The sequence below is a fragment of the Macaca fascicularis genome, chromosome 11 (genome assembly GCF_037993035.2).
Source record: "Macaca fascicularis isolate 582-1 chromosome 11, T2T-MFA8v1.1".
NCBI lineage: Eukaryota > Metazoa > Chordata > Mammalia > Primates > Cercopithecidae > Macaca > Macaca fascicularis.
In genome coordinates this window covers 36725214-36748050 of record NC_088385.1, presented here as the reverse complement: position 1 = coordinate 36748050, position 22837 = coordinate 36725214, and the positions used below count along the sequence as shown (strand labels likewise).

The 22837-nt window shown below is 37.7% G+C and overlaps 1 protein-coding gene across 1 annotated transcript in view; it reads right to left on the bottom strand.

The window, feature by feature from the left end:
• Window positions 1–8066: 8066 nt before the first annotated feature.
• The window catches only part of LOC102129056 (dol-P-Glc:Glc(2)Man(9)GlcNAc(2)-PP-Dol alpha-1,2-glucosyltransferase), a 35614-nt gene continuing 20843 nt past the window's right edge, over window positions 8067–22837 (bottom strand). The window contains exon 3 of the mRNA XM_065524019.2: window positions 8067–10110. Within this exon, the coding sequence (XP_065380091.1) occupies window positions 10105–10110 (6 nt within the window). The 3' untranslated portion in view covers window positions 8067–10104. The remainder of the gene's footprint in view (window positions 10111–22837) is intronic.

Sequence of the window (22837 nt, the reverse complement as noted above, 5' to 3'; positions counted from 1 at the left end):
AGGTCCTTTATATCCCTTGTAAGTTGGATTCCTAGGTATTTTATTCTCTTTGAAGCAATTGTGAATGGAAGTTCATTCATGATTTGGCTCTCTGTTTGTCTGTTACTGGTGTATAAGAATGCTTGTGATTTTTGCACATTGATTTTGTATCCTGAGACTTTGCTGAAGTTGCTTATCAGCTTAAGGAGATTTTGGGCTGAGACAATGGGGTTTTCTAAATATACAATCATGTCATCTGCAAACAGGGACAATTTGACTTCTTCTTTTCCTAAATGAATACCCTTTATTTCTTTCTCTTGCCTGATTGCCCTAGCCAGAACTTCCAACACTATGTTCAAGAGGAGTGGTGAGAGAGGGCATCCCTGTCTTGTGCCAGTTTTCAAAGGGAATTTTTCCAGTTTTTGCCCATTCAGTATGATATTGGTTGTGGGTTTGTCATAAATAGCTCTTATTATTTTGAGGTACGTTCCATGAATACCAAATTTATTGAGCGTTTTTAGCATGAAGGGCTGTTGAATTTTGTCAAACGCCTTTTCTGCATCTATTGAGATAATCATGTGGTTCTTGTCTTTGGTTCTGTTTATATGCTGGATTATGTTTATTGATTTGCGAATGTTGAACCAGCCTTGCATCGCGGGATGAAGCCCACTTGATCATGCTGGATAAGCTTTTTGATGTGCTGCTGAATCCGGTTTGCCAGTATTTTATTGAGGATTTTTGCATCAATGTTCATCAGGGATATTGGTCTAAAATTCTCTTTTTTTGTTGTGTCTCTGCCAGGCTTTGGTATCAGGATGATTTTGGCCTCATAAAATGAGTTAGGGAGGATTCCCTCTTTTTCTATTGATTGAAAGACTTTCAGAAGGAATGGTACCAGCTCCTCCTTGTACCTCTGGTAGAATTCAGCTGTGAATCCATCTGGTCCTGGACTTTTTTTGGTTGGTAGGCTATTAATTATTTCCTCAATTTCAGAGCCTGCTATTGGTCTATTCAGGGATTCAACTTCTGCCTGGTTTAGTCTTGGAAGAGTGTAAATATCCAGGAAATTATCCATTTCTTCTACATTTTCTAGTTTATTTGCGTAGAGGTGTTTATAGTATTCTCTGATGGTAGTTTGTATTTCTGTGGGGTCGGTGGTGATATCCCCTTTATCATTTTTTATTGCATCTATTTGATTCTTCTCTCTTTTCTTCTTTGTTAGTCTTGCTAGCGGTCTGTCAATTTTGTTGATCTTTTCAAAAAACCAACTCCTGGATTCATTGATTTTTTGGAGGGATTTTTGTGTCTCTATCTCCTTCAGTTCTGCTCTGATCTTAGTTATTTCTTGCCTTCTGCTAGCTTTTGAATGCGTTTGCTCTTGCTTCTCTAGTTCTTTTAATTGTGATGTTAGAGTGTCAATTTTAGATCTTTCCTGCTTTCTCTTGTGTGCATTTTCTGCTATAAATTTCCCTCTACACACTGCTTTAAATGTGTCCCAGAGATTCTGGTATGTTGTATCTCTGTTCTCATTGGTTTCAAAGAACATCTTTATTTCTGCCTTCATTTTGTTATGTACCCGGTAGTCATTCAGGAGCAGGTTGTTCAGTTTCCATGTAGTTGAGTGGTTTTGATTGAATTTCTTAGTCCTGAGTTCTAGTTTGATTGCACTGTGGTCTGAGAGACAGTTTGTTATAATTTCTGTTCTTGTGCATTTGCTGAGGAGTGCTTTACTTCCAATTATGTGGTCAATTTTGGAGTAAGTGCGATGTAGTGCTGAGAAGAATGTATATTCTGTTGATTTGGGGTGGAGAGTTCTATAGATGTCTATTAGGTCTGCTTGCTGCAGAGATGAGTTCAATTCCTGGATATCCTTGTTAACTTTCTGTCTCGTTGATCTGTCTAATGTTGACAGTGGAGTGTTGAAGTCTCCCATTATTATTGTATGGGAGTCTAAGTCTCTTTGTAAGTCTCTAAGGACTTGCTTTATGAATCTGGGTGCTCCTGTATTGGGTGCATATATATTTAGGATAGTTAGCTCTTCCTGTTGAACTGATCCCTTTACCATTATGTAATGGCCTTCTTTGTCTCTTTTGATCTTTGATGGTTTAAAGTCTGTTTTATCAGAGACTAGTATTGCAACCCCTGCTTTTTTGTGTTCTCCATTTGCTTGGTAAATCTTCCTCCATCCCTTTATTTTGAGTCTATGTATGTCTCTGCATGTGAGATGGGTCTCCTGAATACAGCAAACTGATGGGTCTTGATTCTTTATACAGTTTGCCAGTCTGTGTCTTTTAATTGGAGCATTTAGTCCATTTACATTTAAGGTTAAGATTGTTATGTGTGAACTTGATCCTGCCATTATGATATTAACTGGCTATTTTGCTCGTTAGTTGATGCAGTTTCTTCCTAGCCTTAATGGTCTTTACATTTTGGCATGTTTTTGCAATGGCTGGTACCGGTTGTTCCTTTCCACGTTTAGTGCTTCCTTCAGGGTGTCTTGTAAGGCAGGCCTAGTGGTGACAAAATCTCTAAGCATTTGCTTATCTGTAAAGGATTTTATTTCTCCTTCACTTATAAAACTTAATTTGCCTGGATATGAAATTCTTGGTTGAAAATTCTTTTCTTTAAGAATGCTGAATATTGGCCCCCACTCTCTTCTGGCTTGTAGAGTTTCTGCTGAGAGATCTGCTGTTAGTCTGATGGGCTTCCCTTTGTGGGTAACCCGACCTTTCTCTCTGGCTGCCCTTAAGATATTTTCCTTCATTTCCACTTTGGTGAATACGGCAATTATGTGTCTTGGAGTTGCTCTTCTCGAGGAGTTTCTTTGTGGCATTCTCTGTATTTCCTAATTTGAATGTTGGCCTGCCCCACTAGGTTGGGGAAGTTCTCCTGGATGATATCCTGAAGAGTGTTTTCCAACTTGGTTCCATTTTCCCCCTCACTTTCAGGCACCCCAATCAGACGTAGATTTGGTCTTTTTACATAATCCCATACTTCTTGCAGGCTTTGTTCATTTCTTTTTCTTCTTTTTTCTTTTGGTTTCTCTTCTCGCTTCATTTCATTCATTTGATCCTCAATCACAGATACTCTTTCTTCCAGTTGATCGAGTGGGTTACTGAAGCTTGTGCATTTGTCACGTATTTCTCGTGTCATGGTTTTCATCTCTTTCATTTCGTTTATGACCTTCTCTGCATTAATTACTCTAGCCATCAATTCTTCCACTTTTTTTTCAAGATTTTTAGTTTCTTTGCCCTGGGTACATAATTCTTCCTTTACCTCTGAGAAGTTTGATGGATTGAAGACTTCTTCTCTCATCTCGTCAAAGTCATTCTCTGTCAAGCTTTGATCCGTTGCTGGCGATGAGCTGCACTCCTTTGCCGGGGAGATGCTCTCTTATTTTTTGAATTTCCAGCTTTTCTGCCCTGCTTTTTCCCCATCTTTGTGGCTTTATCTGCCTCTGGTCTTTGATGATGGTGACGTACTGATGGGGTTTTGGTGTAGGTGTCCTTCCTGTTTGATAGTTTTCCTTCTAACAGTCAGGACCCTCAGCTGTAGGTCTGTTGGAGATTGCTTGAGGTCCACTCCAGACACTGTTTGCCTGTGTGTCAGCAGCAGAGGCTCAGTTGAAAATGCAGAAATCACCGGTCTTCTGTGTCGCTCGCGCTGGGAGTTGGAGACTGGAGCTGTTCCTATTCGGCCATCCTGCTCCGCCCCCTTTTTCATATTTTTCAATTCAACTGCATTGTCTGTAGAATTTTTCCTCACACTACATGCTCATTCCTCAAGTCCCAATTCTCCCAATATTTTTACATCACAAATTTTGGTAATATTATTTCCTGTCTATATATAATGACTGTTTTTTGAAAGCTGGAATTTATAATTGCCTCATTTTAGTTTGCTTAATTTAGTACATATCTATTACTAATTCTTCCCCTAAACTACTTTTGGTAGTCAAACAAATCAGGTAATTTCCCCCATGTACCTGTGTGATTCTGGGGTACATAATTTTTTTATTTTTTATTTTTTATTTTTTTGAGACGGAGTCTCGCTCTGTCGCCCAGGCTGGAGTGCAGTGGCCAGATCTCAGCTCACTGCAAGCTCTGCCTCCCGGGTCTACACCATTCTCCTGCTTCAGCCTCCCGAGTAGCTGGGACTACAGGCGCCCGCCACCTCGCCCGGCTAGTTTTCTGTATTTTTTTTAGTAGAGACGGGGTTTCAACGTTAGCCAGGTTGGTCTCAATCTCCTGACCTCGTGATCCGCCCGTCTCGGCCTCCCAAAGTGCTGGGATTATAGGCGTGAGCCACCGCGCCCGGCCGGTACATAATTTTTAAAAAAACCTTTTAGAGAACAATTATGAAAATAGTATAAAGAGTTGTTCCCATACACCCTAACTCTTTCCTATTATTAGTGTGATACATTTGTCACAATTAATGAATCAATATTGATTCATTTTTTATTAAGTTCATACTTCATTCAGATTTCCTTTTTACATAATATCCTTTTTATTTTCCAGAATCCCACCCAGAATACAAATTACATTTAGTTTTTGTAACTCCTTAAAGTACTCTTGGATGTGACAGTTTCACAGATATTTCTTGTTTTTGGTGAACCTGATAATAATGAGAAGTGTTAGGGAAATAATTTTAGAATGCCCCTGCTCTGGTCTGATGTTTCTCCCCCACAATTCATATGTTGAGACCAAATCCTTAGTGCAATAGTATTAAGTGGTGGAGTCTCCCTCCAGGAGGTAATTAGGTCCTGAGGGCTCCACCCCATAAATGGGATCAGTGACCTTGCAAAAGAGGCCTGAGGAAGCATGCTTATGCCTTTGTCATGTGAAGATGAAGCAAGAAGGCTCCATCTATGAAGCAGAGCAAGCCCTCACCAGACACCTGATGTACTGCTGCCTTGGTCTTGGACTTCTTAGCCTCCAACATTGTTAGAAATAAATTTCTGTTACATATAAACCACCCAATCTAAGGTATTTTGTGATATCAGCCTGAATGGACTAATATAGCCCCTCGTTTGGGATTTGATACTTTTCTCATGATTAGATTGGAGTTATGGATTTGGGAGAGGAAGACCACAGAATAAAATTCTCATAACAGCATATCAAGAACACATACCATCAACAAGACGAATCACTGTTGGTGATTGCCTTGATCACTTAGCTGAGCTAGTGTTTGTCAAGTTTCTCCACTCTAAGTTTATTCCATTTTTCCCCCTTTCTGTACTGTCTCTTTTTAAAAGGGAGCTAATATTGTTCAGCCCACTCTTAAGAGGCCGAGAGTTACCATTTACTTCCTTGAGGGTAGATACCTACATAAATTATTTGGAATTCTTCTGGACAGGAGATTTATCTATTCTTCTCTGTTTATGTATATATTCAGTCATTTATGTCATTATGGATTAATGGATACTTACTTTACATTTTTGTTTGTACTCTAATGTTACTTTATTTTGTTGATCTAATGATTCTAGCCTTGGTCACTGGGAACTCTTTCTGTTGACTCCTGTGACTCTTTTACATGGAGACATAATGTCCATCATTGTGAGATTTTTTTCTTTTACCATTTTCTTACTTTCTGGCACTAGTATATGCTCCAAGGACATTTTGTGTATTTTCCATCCTAGTCTTAAGACTAGCCATTTCTGTAAGGAGTCTTTGTTCCCTTATTGGAGAATGGCATTAGAAATCAAGATTTGGACATGGGGCATGACTGTTGCTTCTGCAGCATTATTGCTTCCAGGCTTTCTCAGCTGATGGGGCAAGGAAATATGTGCATACTAATCTATTTATGCAAGTTACATTTTATATGTCACATGTGTTTACATTAAGCTAAAGATGAGTTCACATTGATATCTTCAGTATATTTCCAAGTCTAGCCCTTTATGACAAGTATCATTCTAGCCTCCTTTCTTTGCTTATTTCTAACCTTCCATACCAAGAGTGAGAAACATGGCTCTCAATTAAGTAAATACATCCCCTGTGTATTTACTTAATCTCTCAATTCCAGTATATATCTTTAGTGGTTTCAGAATTGTTAACCCATAGCTCCGTGAGAAACAACCTTATCTACTAGAGTATAATGCTTATGTTTTGTCTTTATTCCTACAGACCATATTCATTTCCAAATTCAGAACCATTTTCCCCACTGTAGTAATACAGTTAGATTCTTTTGTTGGTTCTGAGTTCCATTCTAAGATTCCTTGACCTCCTAAATGACTTTTAAACATTTTCATACAATAGAGTTAACTATTTGTACTGTAAAATTCTATGGGTTTTGACAAATGCATAGTGTCAGGCAGTCACAATTATAGTATCATACAAAATCTTTTTCAACACCCTAAAAGCAATCCCTACATTTCACTATTCAGCTCTCCTCCTTCCAAATCCTTGGCAAACACTGATTGGTTTTCTAAGTCTAAATTTTGCCTTTTTCAAAATGTAACATAATTGTTATCCTATAGCACATAGCCTTTTCAGACTGGCTGTTTTCATTTGGCAGCATGCATTTAAGATATATCTATATCTGTTTATACTTTGATAGCTCATTCCTGTTTTAGTGCTGAAAAGCATTACATTATATGAATGTACTTGAATTTGTCTATTTGTAAAGACATCTTGGTTGTTTTCAGTTTGAAGCCATTATGAATAAAGCTGCTGCAAACATTAGTATGAAGGATTTGTATGAACATAAGTTTTCAAAGCACTTGGGCAAATATCGAAGAGTGCAGTGGCTAGATTATATGGCAAGACAATGTTTAGCTTTGCAAGAAACCACCAGTCTTCCAAAATGGCTCCACCATTTTTTATTCCCACCAGGAATTAATGACAGTTTGAGTTGCTCTGCATACTTGCCATCATTTGATATTGTGAGTTTTTTTGGTATGCTAAACAGTCTAATAGGTGTATAGTAGTATCTCATTATTGTTTTAATTTGCATTTTCCTACTGACACACGATGTTAAATATCTATTTGTATGCTTACTTCCTGTCTGCATATCATCTCGATGACATGTTTGTTCAGAACTTTTGCTTCCTTTTCAATTGGGCTTTTTTGTTGTTGCTGTTTTAAAAGGTTTTTCTGGTATATTTTGGATATAAGTCCTTTATAATATATTTGTGTTACACATATTTTCTCCCAGTCTTTGAATTGTGTTATTGTTTTAACAGTGTCTTTTGCAGAGCAGAAATTTTTAATTTTAATAAGGTTTATTAGATTTTTATTTCATGGATCATTCTTTGGTGCTGTATCTAAAAACTCATCAACAAACCAAAGGTCAATAAGATTTTCTCCCATATTTCATCCTCCAGAAAATGTATTGTTTTGCATTTTAAATTTAGGTCTCTGTCTTCATCCATCTGCACTGCTATAACAAAATACCTGAGGCAGGGTAATTTAGAAAGAGGACGAATTTATTTCTCACAGTTCTGGAAGGGAAGTCCAAGATCAAGGCACCAGCAGGTTTGATGTCTGGTAAGGGTTCCATCTTGGCTTCCAAGAAGGTGCCTCACTGTTGCATCCTCTGGAGGGTTGAAATGTTGTGTCCTCAATGGGTGGCATGAACGGCAGGGCAAGAAAGGAGCAAACTCCCTCTGTCAAGCCCTTTTATAAGGGCACTTTATCCCATTTATGAGGGCAGAGACTTCATGACTCAGTTACCTCTTAAAGACTACACTTCTTAACTACTGTTGCATTAGGAATTAAGTTTCAACATAAATTTTGATGAAAGCATTCAAACTATAGCAGACTCTGATCCACTTTACATTTATTGTTGTGAAAGGCCTGTACATATCTGTTATAGGAGTGTTTGCTTGTGTGGTTGGCTCATGTGGCAGCATTGAATCCTTCTCAATCTCTTTAAGTGGTGAAAAAGCTCAGATGTAGACGTTCTATTTTCTGTAATTTAAACTTTAGCACAGAAACATTTACTTGGGTATAACTCTAGACTTTTTTCAGGGCACATGTCTGTGCTAAAATTTAGAGGCATTGGACACTTAAAAAGTTTCTCTATAACTTTACAGAAAATTTCTGGCTTTCCCATACTAAGATTAGATACCTTGCAGAAAATGAAACAGAAAATTTGAAATATTCTATATTTTATTTTAAATTTTTCATTTTTCTTGAGCCATGTAAAATTATAAACCAATGTTTATAATTATTTGGGGTTTCATAAAAAAAGTTTATTGATCACAATTATTTTATAGTTAGTATTCTTAATGATAAAGTGAGATCTTTCTAGATTTATTTAAGATTCTATTTTCAGTTTTTTTTAAAGCATTTCCAATTCCAGTTAACTTATTCAATTTTTTAAGTAGAAAAAAAGTTTTACTGAATACAGTTAAGATAGTTGGAAGCTGCGGTCATAATTTCCTCCCCAATTAGAAAATGAAAGAGATATTGGGGATACATTTAAGAGTGAGCCAGGAAAAAAACTCAGACTCTCACTTCTACCATAGCATTTTCAGGTAAGAAATCACACAGAAAACTGCTATAATATTAGCAACATGGAGTGAGATTATCAGTGAGGGAGAAAAACAGTATTTTTTTTTTAATCAATCAAGGGTAAGTCCCACATGTTCCCAAGTAACACTTTTCATCATACTCCTTTTAATAGCCAGAGGATGTACCTTTTAGTGCTGTGTACCAACTCAGCCCTTTAGTAAGTGTGGAGCCTACGAATGTCAAGTAAAGAAACCTGTCAGAATGGAATCAGAATCCTTCGAAAATACTCACCTTTGCAGTGATGTCATTCTAACTCTGTGCAATGCTTTTAACTTTTTAAAGTGTTTCTAAATATTAAGCATGCCAAGCTTTGAATTCTAAGATACAATATCTCAATAGATTCAAATCTTAGTGGATTGGATCTTGACCTGGATATAAAGCTTTCCCTTTTACTAAAACTGAATTTAGACATAAAAGCTTTTTTTCTCTTTCACTATGGAATAGGAAACTTGACTTACTTAGTATCTAGCATCAGCTACAACTTTAGGAAACATTTTCTTGCCAGGCTTTTGACACCCTTTATTAGTGTCTGCTGACTGGTAGAGAATATATATGAGGGAGAAATGCTCAGAAGATTCTAGCTTGTGGCAAATCTGATAGGAAACAAGTCAAATATAAATCATAGCATTGACAAGGAAGACAACTCTAATTAACATTTCTATTTATGCTTAATTTTTCAGCATGTTAAGAGAGGGAATATGAAGATGAAACTGTAACTGCTTGGTGGCAAAAAAATCTTTTTTCTGGCATTTTTTGAAAGCATCAACTAAAATAAGAAATTATTAAATATAGATATAAGTTATTTTATATCATACTTATGTAAGTATCAAATTTTGATTAAGGTCACCTTTAAATCCATAAAAGAAAAAAACGAATATAAATGGGTCAAGAAGAATAAGAAAATGATAGGGAGACTCAAGAAAACAGTGGTTGTTATTATATAAGAGTAAGAGAAAAATCACTGAGTTAGGATTCAGGAAGACTGAATGTTTGTTTTAGCTCGGCTGCTACATGGCTATTTGATTTTAGGCAAAGCGGTCACTTCATCTCTTGGATTCAATTTCTTCATCTGTTACGTGGGGGTCGCAGTATCTGAGATCTTTTCCATCTTTCAGTTTCTCTAATTACATAAGAAGAAATAACACAGGTGAAAACATTTTGAAAAAATATAAAACTACACAAGAGCAAGGTGTTACTGTGATTGGTGAAATTTCTTGCCTAAAGACAACAGGGGCAGATTTCACAGCTGTCACTGACAAGTGGGGAGATTCTGCAGGTGGATCATGTAGACAGGTTGCTTCAGGCTGAGCCTTGCAGGAGTGAGGAACTTCACACCCAAATAACTGCTAAGAAGAACAGTGCCAGTGGTGGCCTCCATGCCTGGGAGCCTTTACAGCAATGTACACAGGACTAGGAGGGCAATGTTGCAAAACCTCATAATCTTGTAGCCCCTTCTTGAAAGCAGAAATATAATAGGACAATTTCCGTAGCAGAATTTTACTTCTTTTAGCCTCCAAAAAGATCAGAGAACTCCCAGGCATCTCTACAGATTGGCCTTCTTCGACTGGCCTTTCTAGCCCTTTAAGAATCAGCATTCTCATGAGCATAGGCTTTTTTATTCCTTAAGAAAAAAAGATGAACAAAATATGATTAGTTGTTATTTACTAATGTTTACACATATACACATCATCTGAGAAGTCTCAGCTCCAAATGCAGTTGATAAGGGCTGGAGAAGTGACAAAATGAAGACTTGCTTCAAGTATCCCTAGGTCCTTCCTCCCTACTGTCTGCACCCCCTTGCCCCCCACAGTTATTTAAAGGATGTCATTTTTATTTATATACTCATTAAATAGGTCATAATTTACATGATCATCAAAATGATATAAAAAATCTCCTATTAAAAAGTTTGCCCTGTCTGAGGCAGAGCTTGCAGTGAGCTGAGATTGCGCCACTGCACTCCAGCCTGAGCGACAGAACGAGACTCCGTCTCAAAAAAAAAAAAAAAGTTTGCTCTGTCTATCCAATTTATCTCCTGCCCCTTGCAATGAGCCCTTTTAGTTGCTTCTGTATCTATTCAGTGTTTCCTTATGTATATCAACACAACTGTTTGCATGTCTTATTTCTCTTCTTTATCACACAGAAAAGTCGTGTGCCAAATACATTCTCGTGCTCCTTGTCCCCAAACGTTTCTAATATAGCCTGCCATTTATACACTTTGTAATGTAACGGTCACATGGTTCCATTTATAGTAAGCTGAAAAAGCCGAGTCTGATTCAATGAAAGGTTATTGCCCTTCTGAGGAGGAAATTAAAACTATGTAGCAATTTTAATTTTAAAGTAAATTGTGGTGCTGTGGCATAGCTGTGACCCTAAGCAACAATCTCATCTCACAGTCTTAGAACATTCTGTTGGCATTTTATGTCCTTAGTAGCCCAAAGAAACCACATAAAAGTGCTTAAAAAAGACTTGTTGAATCCAATACATTTAGAAGAAACTTGGCTGTTTTGCTTTTGTTTCACTTTTGCTTTAGTTTAAAAACTGTGAGGATGAGGAAAGTAGCTTAGATTTTAAAACTTAGGTAATAAACAGATGGGGAGAAAACAGAAGTGTGAAAAACTGTCAATCTATCCATCCATTCATGCATGCATCAAGAATTACTGAGCTCCTGCTATACTCCAGAAATGATTCCACACCCTGGGGATACAGTGGTAAAAGTGCCAAGCTCATAACAGCTTGATGCCTATATTCTAGGCTCTAGCATATTCTATTACCCTATACAAAGGCACTATGATCTGCTACCAAAATTATTGCTCTGCCTTCTATCTTATCTCCTCGTTTCTGTCTATCCACCCTTTGGTCCACACTCATAACAGCAGCCAGACATGTTCTGTTAAAAACAAAGGCCAGATGATGGCATCCCTACTCAAAATCCCCCGATAGTTTCTCATCCCTTTTGAGTAAAAGCCAACGTTCTTATAAGGCCTACAAGATCTAGCTCTCTTACTGATCAGTGAAACTACATAATAATACATTTAGATATAAAACATTATAAAGACTATGAAAAATGTAGAGTAATATATAGCAGCATTTCTCTTTCCACTGAGAATAGCAGTACTTAGTGTGTGCAGATTACTGACGCTACCTCTTTAGATTCCAGGTATGAGAACAGTTATGACTGAGAACTAAGTACAGGCATTGACTTAAGTAACCATAGATTTCCTTTCGTAAAAGCGTTGACATATTTAATGGAAGTGGTAGATAAACATTCATTATTTCTGCTGTACCATTGTCCTATCTATCCATTAAGAAAATACGCAAGAAAGCACAGCAGAAAAAAAAAAAAAAAAAAAAAAGGATTGAAAATAGTAGATTTAGGCAAGGCTGAATTGAACATCTTTAATTCTTTCCCTTGGAATTTCTCAGAGTTCAGAGACAGGCTCAATAATAAAACAATTCAATGCCTTAAATCAAATATAAATCAATGCCTTTAAAATTACGTTTTATTTTGCAAATGAGGGAATAGATCCCTACTTTATGCTTCCCAGAACACCGAAAAGAGGATTAAAAAGGTCGTTGGCTACATTTCTTTCCAGAGTCAGATATTAAATGTTACAGATAATTTTCAGCCAACTGACAGGAACATTTTAAAACTATAATAGTTTTATATCCTTCCATGTAACTTTTAGCAAAGCAGATTATACTGCTAGGATTTCCAGACAATATACTAAAAACAAAACCACTCTCAATTCCTCGAAAGAAAATAGTTCATACTGAATTCCAAACTTTAAATGCAAGTAGTATGGTTATACCATAGACACTCAAAAAATCTATTGAATGAATTAATAAACAAATAAATACAAATAAGTCTTTCTTGCATATTTATTAGTAGAAAGAAAACAAAGAACCAGGATCATCTAGGAGATTTACCTATATTTGGGATAGGAACCTCCCTTCCTCTGGAATTCCTTGGAGTGACACGCATTTAAGTTGTGCTTTAGATCCCATGAAGCAGCTTGGGGGTGCAGAAAGAGAAGGCTGGTGGTGATCAGAGACTCCTGAGCTCATACCATGGCATCCTGTTTGCTAGCTGACAAAGTGATCTTGTGTGCGTTAGTTCTGTGGTTCCATTTTACTATCTATAAAATTACCCTAACACTACATCCCTTACAGAAACATTGTGAGGATTAAAGGAGGTAATGTCTGTACAGATCTCATGGTCTTTGCATTTAAGTTCTCTTTCACTGAAATACTCTTTTCTCAACACATTGCTTGGCCGTTTCCTTCTTTTTATACTTTTTCCATAGGTTATTGGGATACAGGTGGTATTTGGTTACATGAGTATGTTCTTTAGTGATGATTTGTGAGATTTTAGTGCACCTATCATCCAAGCAGCATACATTGCACCCTATTTGTAGTCTTTTATCCCTCACCCCTCTACCACTCTTCCCCCCAAGTCCCCAAAGTCCATTGTATCATTCTTATGCCTTTGTGTCCTCATAGCTTAGCTCCCACATATCAGTGAGAACATACAATGCTTGGTTTTCCATTCCTGAGTCACTTAGCTTAGAACAATAGTCTCCAATTTCACCTAGGTTGCTGCAAATGCTGTTAATTCATTCTTCTTTTTCTCTGGGTAGATAGCCAGTAGTGGGATTGCTGGATCAAATGGTAGTTCTAATTTTAGTTCTTTATGGAATCTCCCCACTGTTTTCCATGGTGGCTGTACTAGTTTACATTCCCACCAGCAGTGTAGAAGTGTTCCCTGATCACCCCATCCACACCAACAACTACTGTTTTATTTTTTTTATTTTATTTTTTGATTATGTCCATTCTTGCAGGAGTAAGGAGGTATTGTGTTGTGGTTTTGATTTGCATTCCCCTGATAATTCGTGATGTGGAGGAGTTTTTCGTATGTTTGTTGGCCATTTGTATATCTTCTTTAAGAATTGTCTATTCAGGTCCTTAGCCCACTTTTTGATGGGATTGTTTGCTTTTTTTCTTACTGATTTGTTTGAGTTCATTGTAGATTCTGGATATTAGTCCTTTTTCTGATGTATAAATTGTGAAGATTTTCTCCCACTCTGTGGGTTGCCTGTTTACTCTGCTGACTGTTCTTTTTGCTGTACAAAAGCTCTTTAGTTTAATTAAGTCCCAGCTATTTGTCTTTGTTTTTATTGCATTTGCTTTTGGGTTCTTGGTCATGAAATCCTTGCCTAGGCCAATGTCTAGAGGGGTCTTTCCAATGTTATCTTCTAGAATTTTTATAGTTTCAGGTCTTAGATTTAAGCCCTTAATCCATCTTGAGTTGCTTTTTGTATAAGGTGAGAGCTGAGGATCCAGTTTCATTCTCCTACTTGTAGCTAGCCAATTATCCCAGCCTCATTTGTTGAAAAGGGTGTCCTTTCCCCACTTACTGTTTTGGTTTGGTTTGTTGAAGATCAGCTGGCTGTAAGTGTTTGGATTTATTTGTGGGTTCACTATTCTATTCCATTGGTTTATGTGCTTATTTTGTACCAGTACTATGCTGTTTTGGTGACTATGGCCTTGTAGTATAGTTTGAAATCAGGTAGTGTGATGCATCCAGATTTGTTCTTTTTGCTTAGTCTTGCTTTGGCTATGTGGGCTCCTTTTGGTTCCATGTGAATTTTGGAATTGTTTTTTCTAACTTTGCAAAGAATGATGGTGGTATTTAGATGGAGATTGCATTGAATTTGTAGATTGCTTTTGGCAATATGGTCATTTTCACAATATTGATTCTACCCATCCATGAGCATGGGGTGTGTTTTCATTTGTTTGTGCTGTCTATGATTTCTTTCAGCAGTGTTTTGAGTTTTCCTTGTAGAAGCCTTTCACCTCCTTTGTTAGGTATATTTCTAAGTATTTTTATTTTTATTTTTGCAGCTATTTTAAAAGGAGTTGAGTTCTTGATTTGATTCCTACTTGGTCACTGATGGTGTATAGAAGAATTACTGATTTGTGTACAATAATCTTGTATCCAGAAACTTTGCTGAATTTTTTCATCAGTTCTAGGGGCTTTCTGGAGGAGTCTTTAGGGTTTTCAAGGTAAACAATCATATCATCAGCAAACAGTGACAGTTTGACTTCCTCTTTACTGATTTTGATGCCCTTTATTTCTTTTTCTTGTCTGATTGCTGTGGTTAGGACTTCTAGTACTATGCTGATGAGGAGTGGTCTGAAAGTAGGCATCGTTGTCTTGTTTCATTTCTCAGAGGGAATGTTTTCAACTTTTCCCCATTCAGTATTATGTTGGCTGTGGGTTTGTCCTAGATGGCTTTAATTACATTGAGGTATGTCCCTCATATGCCAGTTTTGCTGAGAGTTTTCATCATAAAGCAATATTGCATTTTGTCAAATGCTTTTTCTGCATCTATTGAGATGATTATGTGATTTTTGTTTTAAATTCTGTTTATGTGGTATATCACATTTATTGACTTGAGTATGTTAAACCATTTCTGCATCCCTGGTATGAAATCCACTTGATCACGGTGGATTCTCTTTTTGATATGTTGCTGGATTCGGTTAGCTAGTATTTTATTAAGGATTTTAGCATTTATCTTAATCAGCGATATTGGTCCATAGTTTTCTTTTTTGGTTATGTCATTTCATGATTTTGGTATTAGGGTGATGCTGGCTTCATAGAATGAATTAGGGAAGGTTACCTCTTTATCTTGTGGAATAGTGTCAAAAGGATTGGTACCACTTCTTTCAATGTCTGGTAGAATTCTGCTGTGAATCCATCTGGTCCTGGACTTTTTTTTGTTGCTAATTTTTAAATTACCATTTCAATCTCACTCCTTGTTATTGGTCTGTTCAGGGTATCTAATTCTTCCTGACTTAAGCTGGAAGTGTTGTTTTTTCAGGAATTTATCCATTTCTTCTAGTTTTTCTAGTTTATGTGCATAAAGGTGTTCATAGCAGCCTTGAATGATCTTTTGTATTCCGGTGGTGTCAGTTGTAATAGTTGTTTCCTTTCTTAATGAGGTTATTTGGATTTTCTCTCTTCTTTCTTGGTTAATCTTGCTAATGGTCTATCAATTTTATTTATTTTTTCAAGGAATCAGCTTTTTGTTTCATTTATCTTTTTATTTTTTTTTTATGTTTCAATTTCATGTAGTTCTGCTCTGATCTTTGTTATTCATTGTGCTATTTGTTGCCTGTGTATCTTGGGTGTTTTGTTTTTTGTTTTTGCTTTTTAACTTGTATTTTTGTTTTATAGGTCCTGTGTGATTTATGCTTTAAAGAGTTCTCTTTTGATGTGTTTCCAGGATTTGTTTCAAGATTTAGAGCTCCTTGTAGCAGTTTTTGTAGTGGTGGCTTGGTAGTGGCGAATTCTCTCAACATTTGTTTGTCTGAAAAAGACTGTAACTTTCCTTCATGTGATGCTTAGTTTTGCTGGATGCAAAATTTCTGGCTGATAATTGTTTTGTTTGAGGGGGCTAAAGATAGGGCCCTAATCCCTTCTAGCTTGTAGTATTTCTGCTGAAAAATCTGCTGTTAATATGATAGGTTTTCCTTTATAAGTTACCTGGTGTTTCTGTCTCACAGCTCTTAAGATTCTTTCCCTCATCTTAACTTTGGATAACCTGATGACAACGTGCCTAGGTGAAGAACTTTTTGCGATTAATTTCCCAGGTGTTCTTTGTGCTTCTTGTATTTGCATGTCTAGGTCTCTAGTAAGGCTGGAAAAGTTTTCCTCAATTATTCTCCCAAATACGGTTTCCAAACTTTTAGATTTCTCGTCTTCCTCAGGAACACCGATTATTCTTAGATTTGGTCATTTAGCATAATCCCAGACTTCTTGGAGGCTTTGTTCATATTTTCTTATTCTTTTTTCTTTGTTTTTGTTGGATGGGTTGATTTTAAGACCTTGTGTTTGAACTATGAATTTCTTTCTTCTACTTCTTCATTTCTATTGCTGAGACTTTCCAGAGAGCATTTTGCATTTCTATAAGTGTGCCTGTTTCCTGAAGTTTTGATTGTTTTTTTTTTTTCTTATGCTATCTATTTCCTTGACTATGTCTCCCTTCAATTCTTGTATTGGTTTTGGATTTCCTTGCATTGGGCTTCGCCTTTCTCTAGTGCCTCCTTAAGTAGCTTCATAACTAACCTCCTGAATTCTTTTTCAGATATTTCAGGGATTTCTTCTTGGTTTGATCCATTGCTGGTGAGCTAGTGTGATTTTTTGGTGATGTTAAAGAACCTTGTTTTGTCATATTACCAGAGCTGGTTTTCTGGTTCCTTCTCATTTGGATATTTTCTGTCAGAGGGAAGTTCTAGAGGGAAGTTCTGGTTTTTTCCTTGATGTAGTACTCTCCTCCTTTTCCAATGGATGTGGCTTCCTGAAAGCCAAGCTACAGTGATTGTTATCTCTCTTCTGGATCTAGCCACCCAGCAAGTCTACCAGGCTGCAGGGTGGTACTAGGGGTTGTCTGCACAGAGTCCTGTGACGTGAACCATCTATGGGTCTCTCAGCCATTAATACCAGCACCTGTTCCGGTGGAGGTGGCAGGGGGGTGAAATGGACTTGTGAGGAGTTCTTAGCTTTGGTGGATTAATGATTTATTTTTGTGTTGGTTGGCCTCCTGCCAGGAAGTAGCCCTTTCCAGAAAGCATTAGCTGTGGTAGTATGGAGATGAACAAGTGCTGGGCAGGGACCTAGAACTCCCAAGAGTATATGCTTTTTGTCTTCAGCTACCAGGGAGGGTAGGGAAGGCCCATCAGGTGGGGGCAGGACTAGGTATATCTAAGCTCAGACTCTCTGTGGGTGGGTCTTCCTGTGACTGGTGTTGGGGATGGGGGAGAGGTTCCCAGGTCAATGCAGCTGTGTACCTAGGAGGATTATGGCTGCCTCTGCTGAGTCATGCAGGTTGTCAGGGAAGTGGCGGGAAGCTGGCAGTCACAGGCCTCACACAGCTCCCATGCAATCCGAAGGGCTGGTCTCACTCCCACTGTGCCTCCACCTAGCAGCACTGAGTCTGTTTCCAGGCAGTGAGTAAGCAGGGCTTGAGACCTTCCCCAGGCTACCCACCTCCCAGCTGTGAAAGAAAGGCTTTGCTTCTTCCCCCTGCCTGTGAAGTCTATATGCCAGATTCATGCCCTCCCCTGCTGGGGTGATCAGACCCAACACTAGGCTGTGGGGGTTACAAAGTCCGGTAGTCAAAGGAATGAGACAAGATAAGTTAAGAATACATAGGGTGGGTCCAGGGGGCCAATGCTAGTATGGAGGCTGCAAAGGCCTCGAGCTCTGGGAGCCCACACTGTTTATTGGCAATCAAACAAAGAAGCAGGTGGTGAGGATATGCAGATGTAGGGGTAGACAAGTGAGGATGTAAGGACGTGGGGGTAGAAAGGTAGTGGTACCTCAAGTGCAGTTGTGATGGTTTAGCATATGCTCTGCTGCTTGACATAATGGAGAGCAGGTTCTTTTAACTCAAGATACAATCAATCCTGGGAGAGCAAGAAGCAAGCAGCCAGCAAGTCTGGACACATTCCAGAGGCCACGAGGGGTTTTATGCCCTGAGCCCTGGATTCTGTCCAAGCCACGAGGGGTTTTATGCCCTGGACTTCGATTGTGGTGTGGCAGGGCAGCCTTCCACCCTTTGGCACAGAGCTTGGTGTTCCACAGGCCATGAGGGGTTTTAGACCCTGGACCCAGTATGTGTTCCAAGACTCTTTTACATTATATCAGACAAGCAAGCCCCGCTTCAGCCCTTCTACCAACGTCCCCCAAATTCTGGCCAGGAGGCTTCTCACCTGGTTCAAATTGTTACGAAGTTCTGCTGGAGACTTCCCTGTGGCATTTTCCCTGCACCTCTGGCCATCCTCCTGAAGGATACCTGTAGTTCCAGGCAGGAATGGCCTGCTTGGGGATCCAGTGAGCTCCCAGAGCCTTTCCTGCTGCTTCCTCTAACCCTGTATTTTGCTCGGCTCTCTAAATTGACTCAGCTCCAGGTAAGGTCAGAAACTTCTCCTGCAAACTAGACCTTCAGTTTCCCCATGGGGGCATATGTTTGGGAGTGGAGGATCTCCCTTTCCCACTTCTGCAGTTTGGGCACTCACAGTATTTGGGGTGTCTCCCAGGTTCTGCAGGAACAGTCTGCTTCCTTCAGAGGGTCTGTGGGTCCTCTTGGGATTCCTGGTTTGTTCTTGTCATCATTCCAGAGCTAAAATTCCATGATAAGAGCCTCCGCACACTGCTGCTCCATCTCTCTGAGTCAGAGCTGCAATCTAGTCCTGCCTCCTGTCTGCCATGGCAAACTTTGGTCAAGCAGCTGTTTCCTTCAGGTTTTGACATAAATAATTTCCTTCTAAGAAATACCTTCACCTATCTCTCAGGGTCCCCCTCTTGACTTATCTCTATTATATCACCCTTTTAACATTTTCTTCATAGCACTTACTAGTATCTGAAATTACAGTCAGGTGCCACATAATGATGGCGGGTTCATCAATGGGCTGCATGTATGACAGTGGTCCCATAAGATTATAATACAGTATATTTACTGTACATTTTCTATGTTTAAATATATAAATACTTACCATTGTGTTACAGTTGCCTACAATGTTTGGTACAGTAACACGCTGTAAAGGTTTGTAGCCTAGGATCCATAGGCTACAACATATAGCCTAGGTGTGTAGTAGGATACACCATCTAGGTTTGTGTAAGTACAATATGATGTTCACAAACACATGAAATCACCTAACAATGCATTTCTCAAAATGTATCCCCATTGTTAAATGACACATGACTGAATACTGTTTCCTTGATTATGATCTGTCTCTTGTACTAGAATGTAACCTCTTTGAAACCAGGAACCTTGTCTACCTAGTTTACTGCTTCATCCCCAGTCTTGAAAAGTAAATGTGCTGTATGAATAAATAACAATTTCTAGCTCAGAGGTGTTATTCAATACATGTCAATTTACCCTATTTTCCTAGGGCATGGCCAATATTTAAAATAGTTCAGAACATATTACAAGTGATCAATATTTATTGATGTTGATCATTGGTTATTGATACTTATTGATACGGAAAAACATAGGAAAAAAATCTGTACTGCAAGAACTTCTAGATTCAGTCCTGAAAACATGTCCTTTAGTACATTTACTTTGATTTGCACAAACCTATACGTGTGGCTATTTTGCTTGCAAAATATGTTCTCATCTGAATGTGAACCCACATGGCACTTCCAACCACCAACTCTATATAAATTTGGATGATAAAGTCTCTGGAGGTTTAAGATAAGTAATATCTTCAGCCAAAAACTCAGCTCAGAATGGTTAGTTTTCTTCTTTGTCTTTGTTTATCATGTCTTACGAGTGATGACTAGTTTCAAAAAGACTTTTATTTTACTTTGTGTGAAGGGCAGTAGTCAGAAAAAAAAAAAGGAATTGATCCTGGACTTAAAGAAACAGCCCCAGAGGTGAGAGAGTCATTAACCTGCATAGCCTCTTTCCAGCCTCTTCACATATAACAATAGCTTTCAGAACAAGAAACTTGCATATTCTGTGCAGCTCAAATAAAATTAAGAATATGAATATCAGTTGACAAAGAGTAAAAAATAATTGGGAGTTGACAGGAAAATAAACTCTCATTTATGAAAATGTAGCTTATTCCACAACACCAGATTTCAAAAGATACAGAATCCTGTTACTCCACAATTCAATTTGTCCCACAGTAAGAAACTTTAATTTATAAATTACTATAAGTCATTTCACTGCATATAAGTGTTTTATTAACATCCAATAGTATAAAGTATTTGTGGTATTTCTTTTAAAAATTACAGTAAAATATTCTTTATAAAGTAGATAACTAATGCCCACATAAAGAATGAGAAATAATGCAAACCTCAAACATGGCTAATCATAATGAAGGTGGAATGAATCCAATATAAAATTTTTTGGACAGGTCTTTACTTTACATGTTCATTTATTCTCCAGCCAAAATTACATTTAGTCCTTTAATTTTTCCAGCTATCCAAATAAACCTTAGGTTAATTGTTTTCCAACTCTATGAGTCCTGAATTGCAAACTGTCAAAAAATGTACCTGTAAATGCATTTCAAATTTACTATCTTTTCAAAGAGGATTAGGTTTTAGTTTTTTAAAACTGTTTTAGAACATGAATTGCCATTTCCTTGGAGGGGCCTATGTAGAAATTTAGGAAACCTCCAAACCATGGCAGGTTCACAAGTGCATTGTCCCTGGTATAGATTTCCTTATATTGAATCCTGGTTCTGCCATTTACTAGCTGTGTGACTGGAAAAGTTATTTCATTATTTAGTTCTTCTATATCTTCATCTGTAAAATGGGTATAATATGGAATTATACCTACTTTATATGATTATCTGTAATAGTTCCTGTGAGGATTAAATTACTTAATCATGGAAACTTCATAGAACAGTATCTGTCATGTAGTATTTTACTTGTATTTAATGATAACAAAGGCTTTTTTGGCTCTGGAACCAGAGTAATCAAAGGTAATGAAAGAAAGAAACTCAGTTTTAATCCTTCTTTCCTTAATGACTACTAGCTGATATGAGCATAGGGATCCTGTTGGTCATTATTCCTGACTGAATGGAAAAATCTGCCTGTAGTAGGAGAGGAGAAGCCAACAAGCAAAGAGAAATAAAGACAAGGAAAAACATTCAGAGGGCCAGTTCTAGTCCTGAGGCTCTAGGAAGGGCTTAGAACTCTATAGCTGTTTCTCTGATTCCCCAATAAATTCCTTTTCATTTTATTTTGTTTGTACTTAAGTTGGGGTTATTTTTCTGTTACTTAGAAGTAACAGGTCATCACTGGAACATGGGACTAAGTTAGTGACACGTGGATGAAACAGGCAGAAAGATCACACCCTTACTTGAGGCTTATCAGGCTCTTGGGCCTCAGTCTAACTCCAGAGTCCATTTCACCCGGTCCTTTCCTCAGGACCTTTGACATTGGGAGGGACAGAAAGACGGCACAGGATGAAATCGGCACAGGATGAAATCAGGAAAGTGAAGTAGGAAGGGAAGAGACCATAGAAAAAGGAACAGGTTGTCTATGGCTCTGGGATGAATAATTTTTTCCCCCAAAGTGGGACTTCAGAATTCTAACAATAATTCCAAAGAGGAGACTCCACAATATTCAAAACACAGAAAAATCATTTAAATAAAGGCAGACCCACACAGGGACTATTTTGGATTCTTACTTAGTCATAAAAACAACTATTTACTAAGAAGTTCGGTATGTTAATCATTTAAAGTGCCCTGCGAGGAAAATTTAAGATTCTGGTGACAGCTGCAATCTATTCTTTTGTATCAAAGTTCAAGACTTATGGCTGAGATTATTCTTTTATTCTTGCAGGACTTTGAATCACATAATTTAATGATCCATAACACCATCTGAGGCCAATGCCTAAAAGTATCAGAGTTCTCAACTGATGAACCAAAAAAAAGTACACGAACTAATAAGAAAAAGTTGAGAATGAGTAAATTTATGTATTATAAAGTACATAACATCATGAAGGTGAGCTAAATGTCCAGTTCTCAAACTGTGGCAGGATAAGAGAGCAGAAATGCCTGCTGTCTAAGCTACCAACTGCTGTCTAGTATCAATTCTAATTACAATAATGAATACTTTAAAAAAGACAGAAAGTAGGAATCCATGAATCAGTTTCCCCAAAATCCATCTGTGGCTGACTTAAAAAGCAACTACAAATTCTTCCAAATTCATCCAAGCCCTTTGGTGGTACCCTTCCATGGTGACTGGACTTGGCTATGTGATTTACTTTGTCAAATGAAACAATGGCAAACATAAAACAAGCGGCAACTTGAAAGCTACTTGTATATTGTGGTTTGCCCTTTCTTGATCCTCTTGGGACCACTGACAAGGCCACCATGTTAAAATTTCCAGGCTAGCAAGGTGGACCCATATAGTCCAGGCATCCCAACAACCCCAGTCAATAGGTGGTCACACTCCTTTGTTTTGACATGCAAAATGGTTTAGCTGAACTTGTAGATGTAACTGAGACCAGCAAAAAATCACACAGTTCAGTTAAGTCCAAATTTCTGAACAGAGTTATGAACTAAATAGTTGTTGTTTTATTTGTATAATACATTTCTATAAATATTGTACTATTTGTAAATAGTTGCTTCAACTATAATAATTATTGCTATTCAGTTTGTAATTATAAATTTGTTGATATTCACTTTATGTTGTGATCTATAAGAACAAAAGCAAGATACTGATTTTGAATGTAAAATTCTATAGACTTGCTTAGTAAGGATAACAAACTGCTATACCAAATCATGTATGAATAAATCAGTGCAAATTAAATCATATTTTTGAGAAA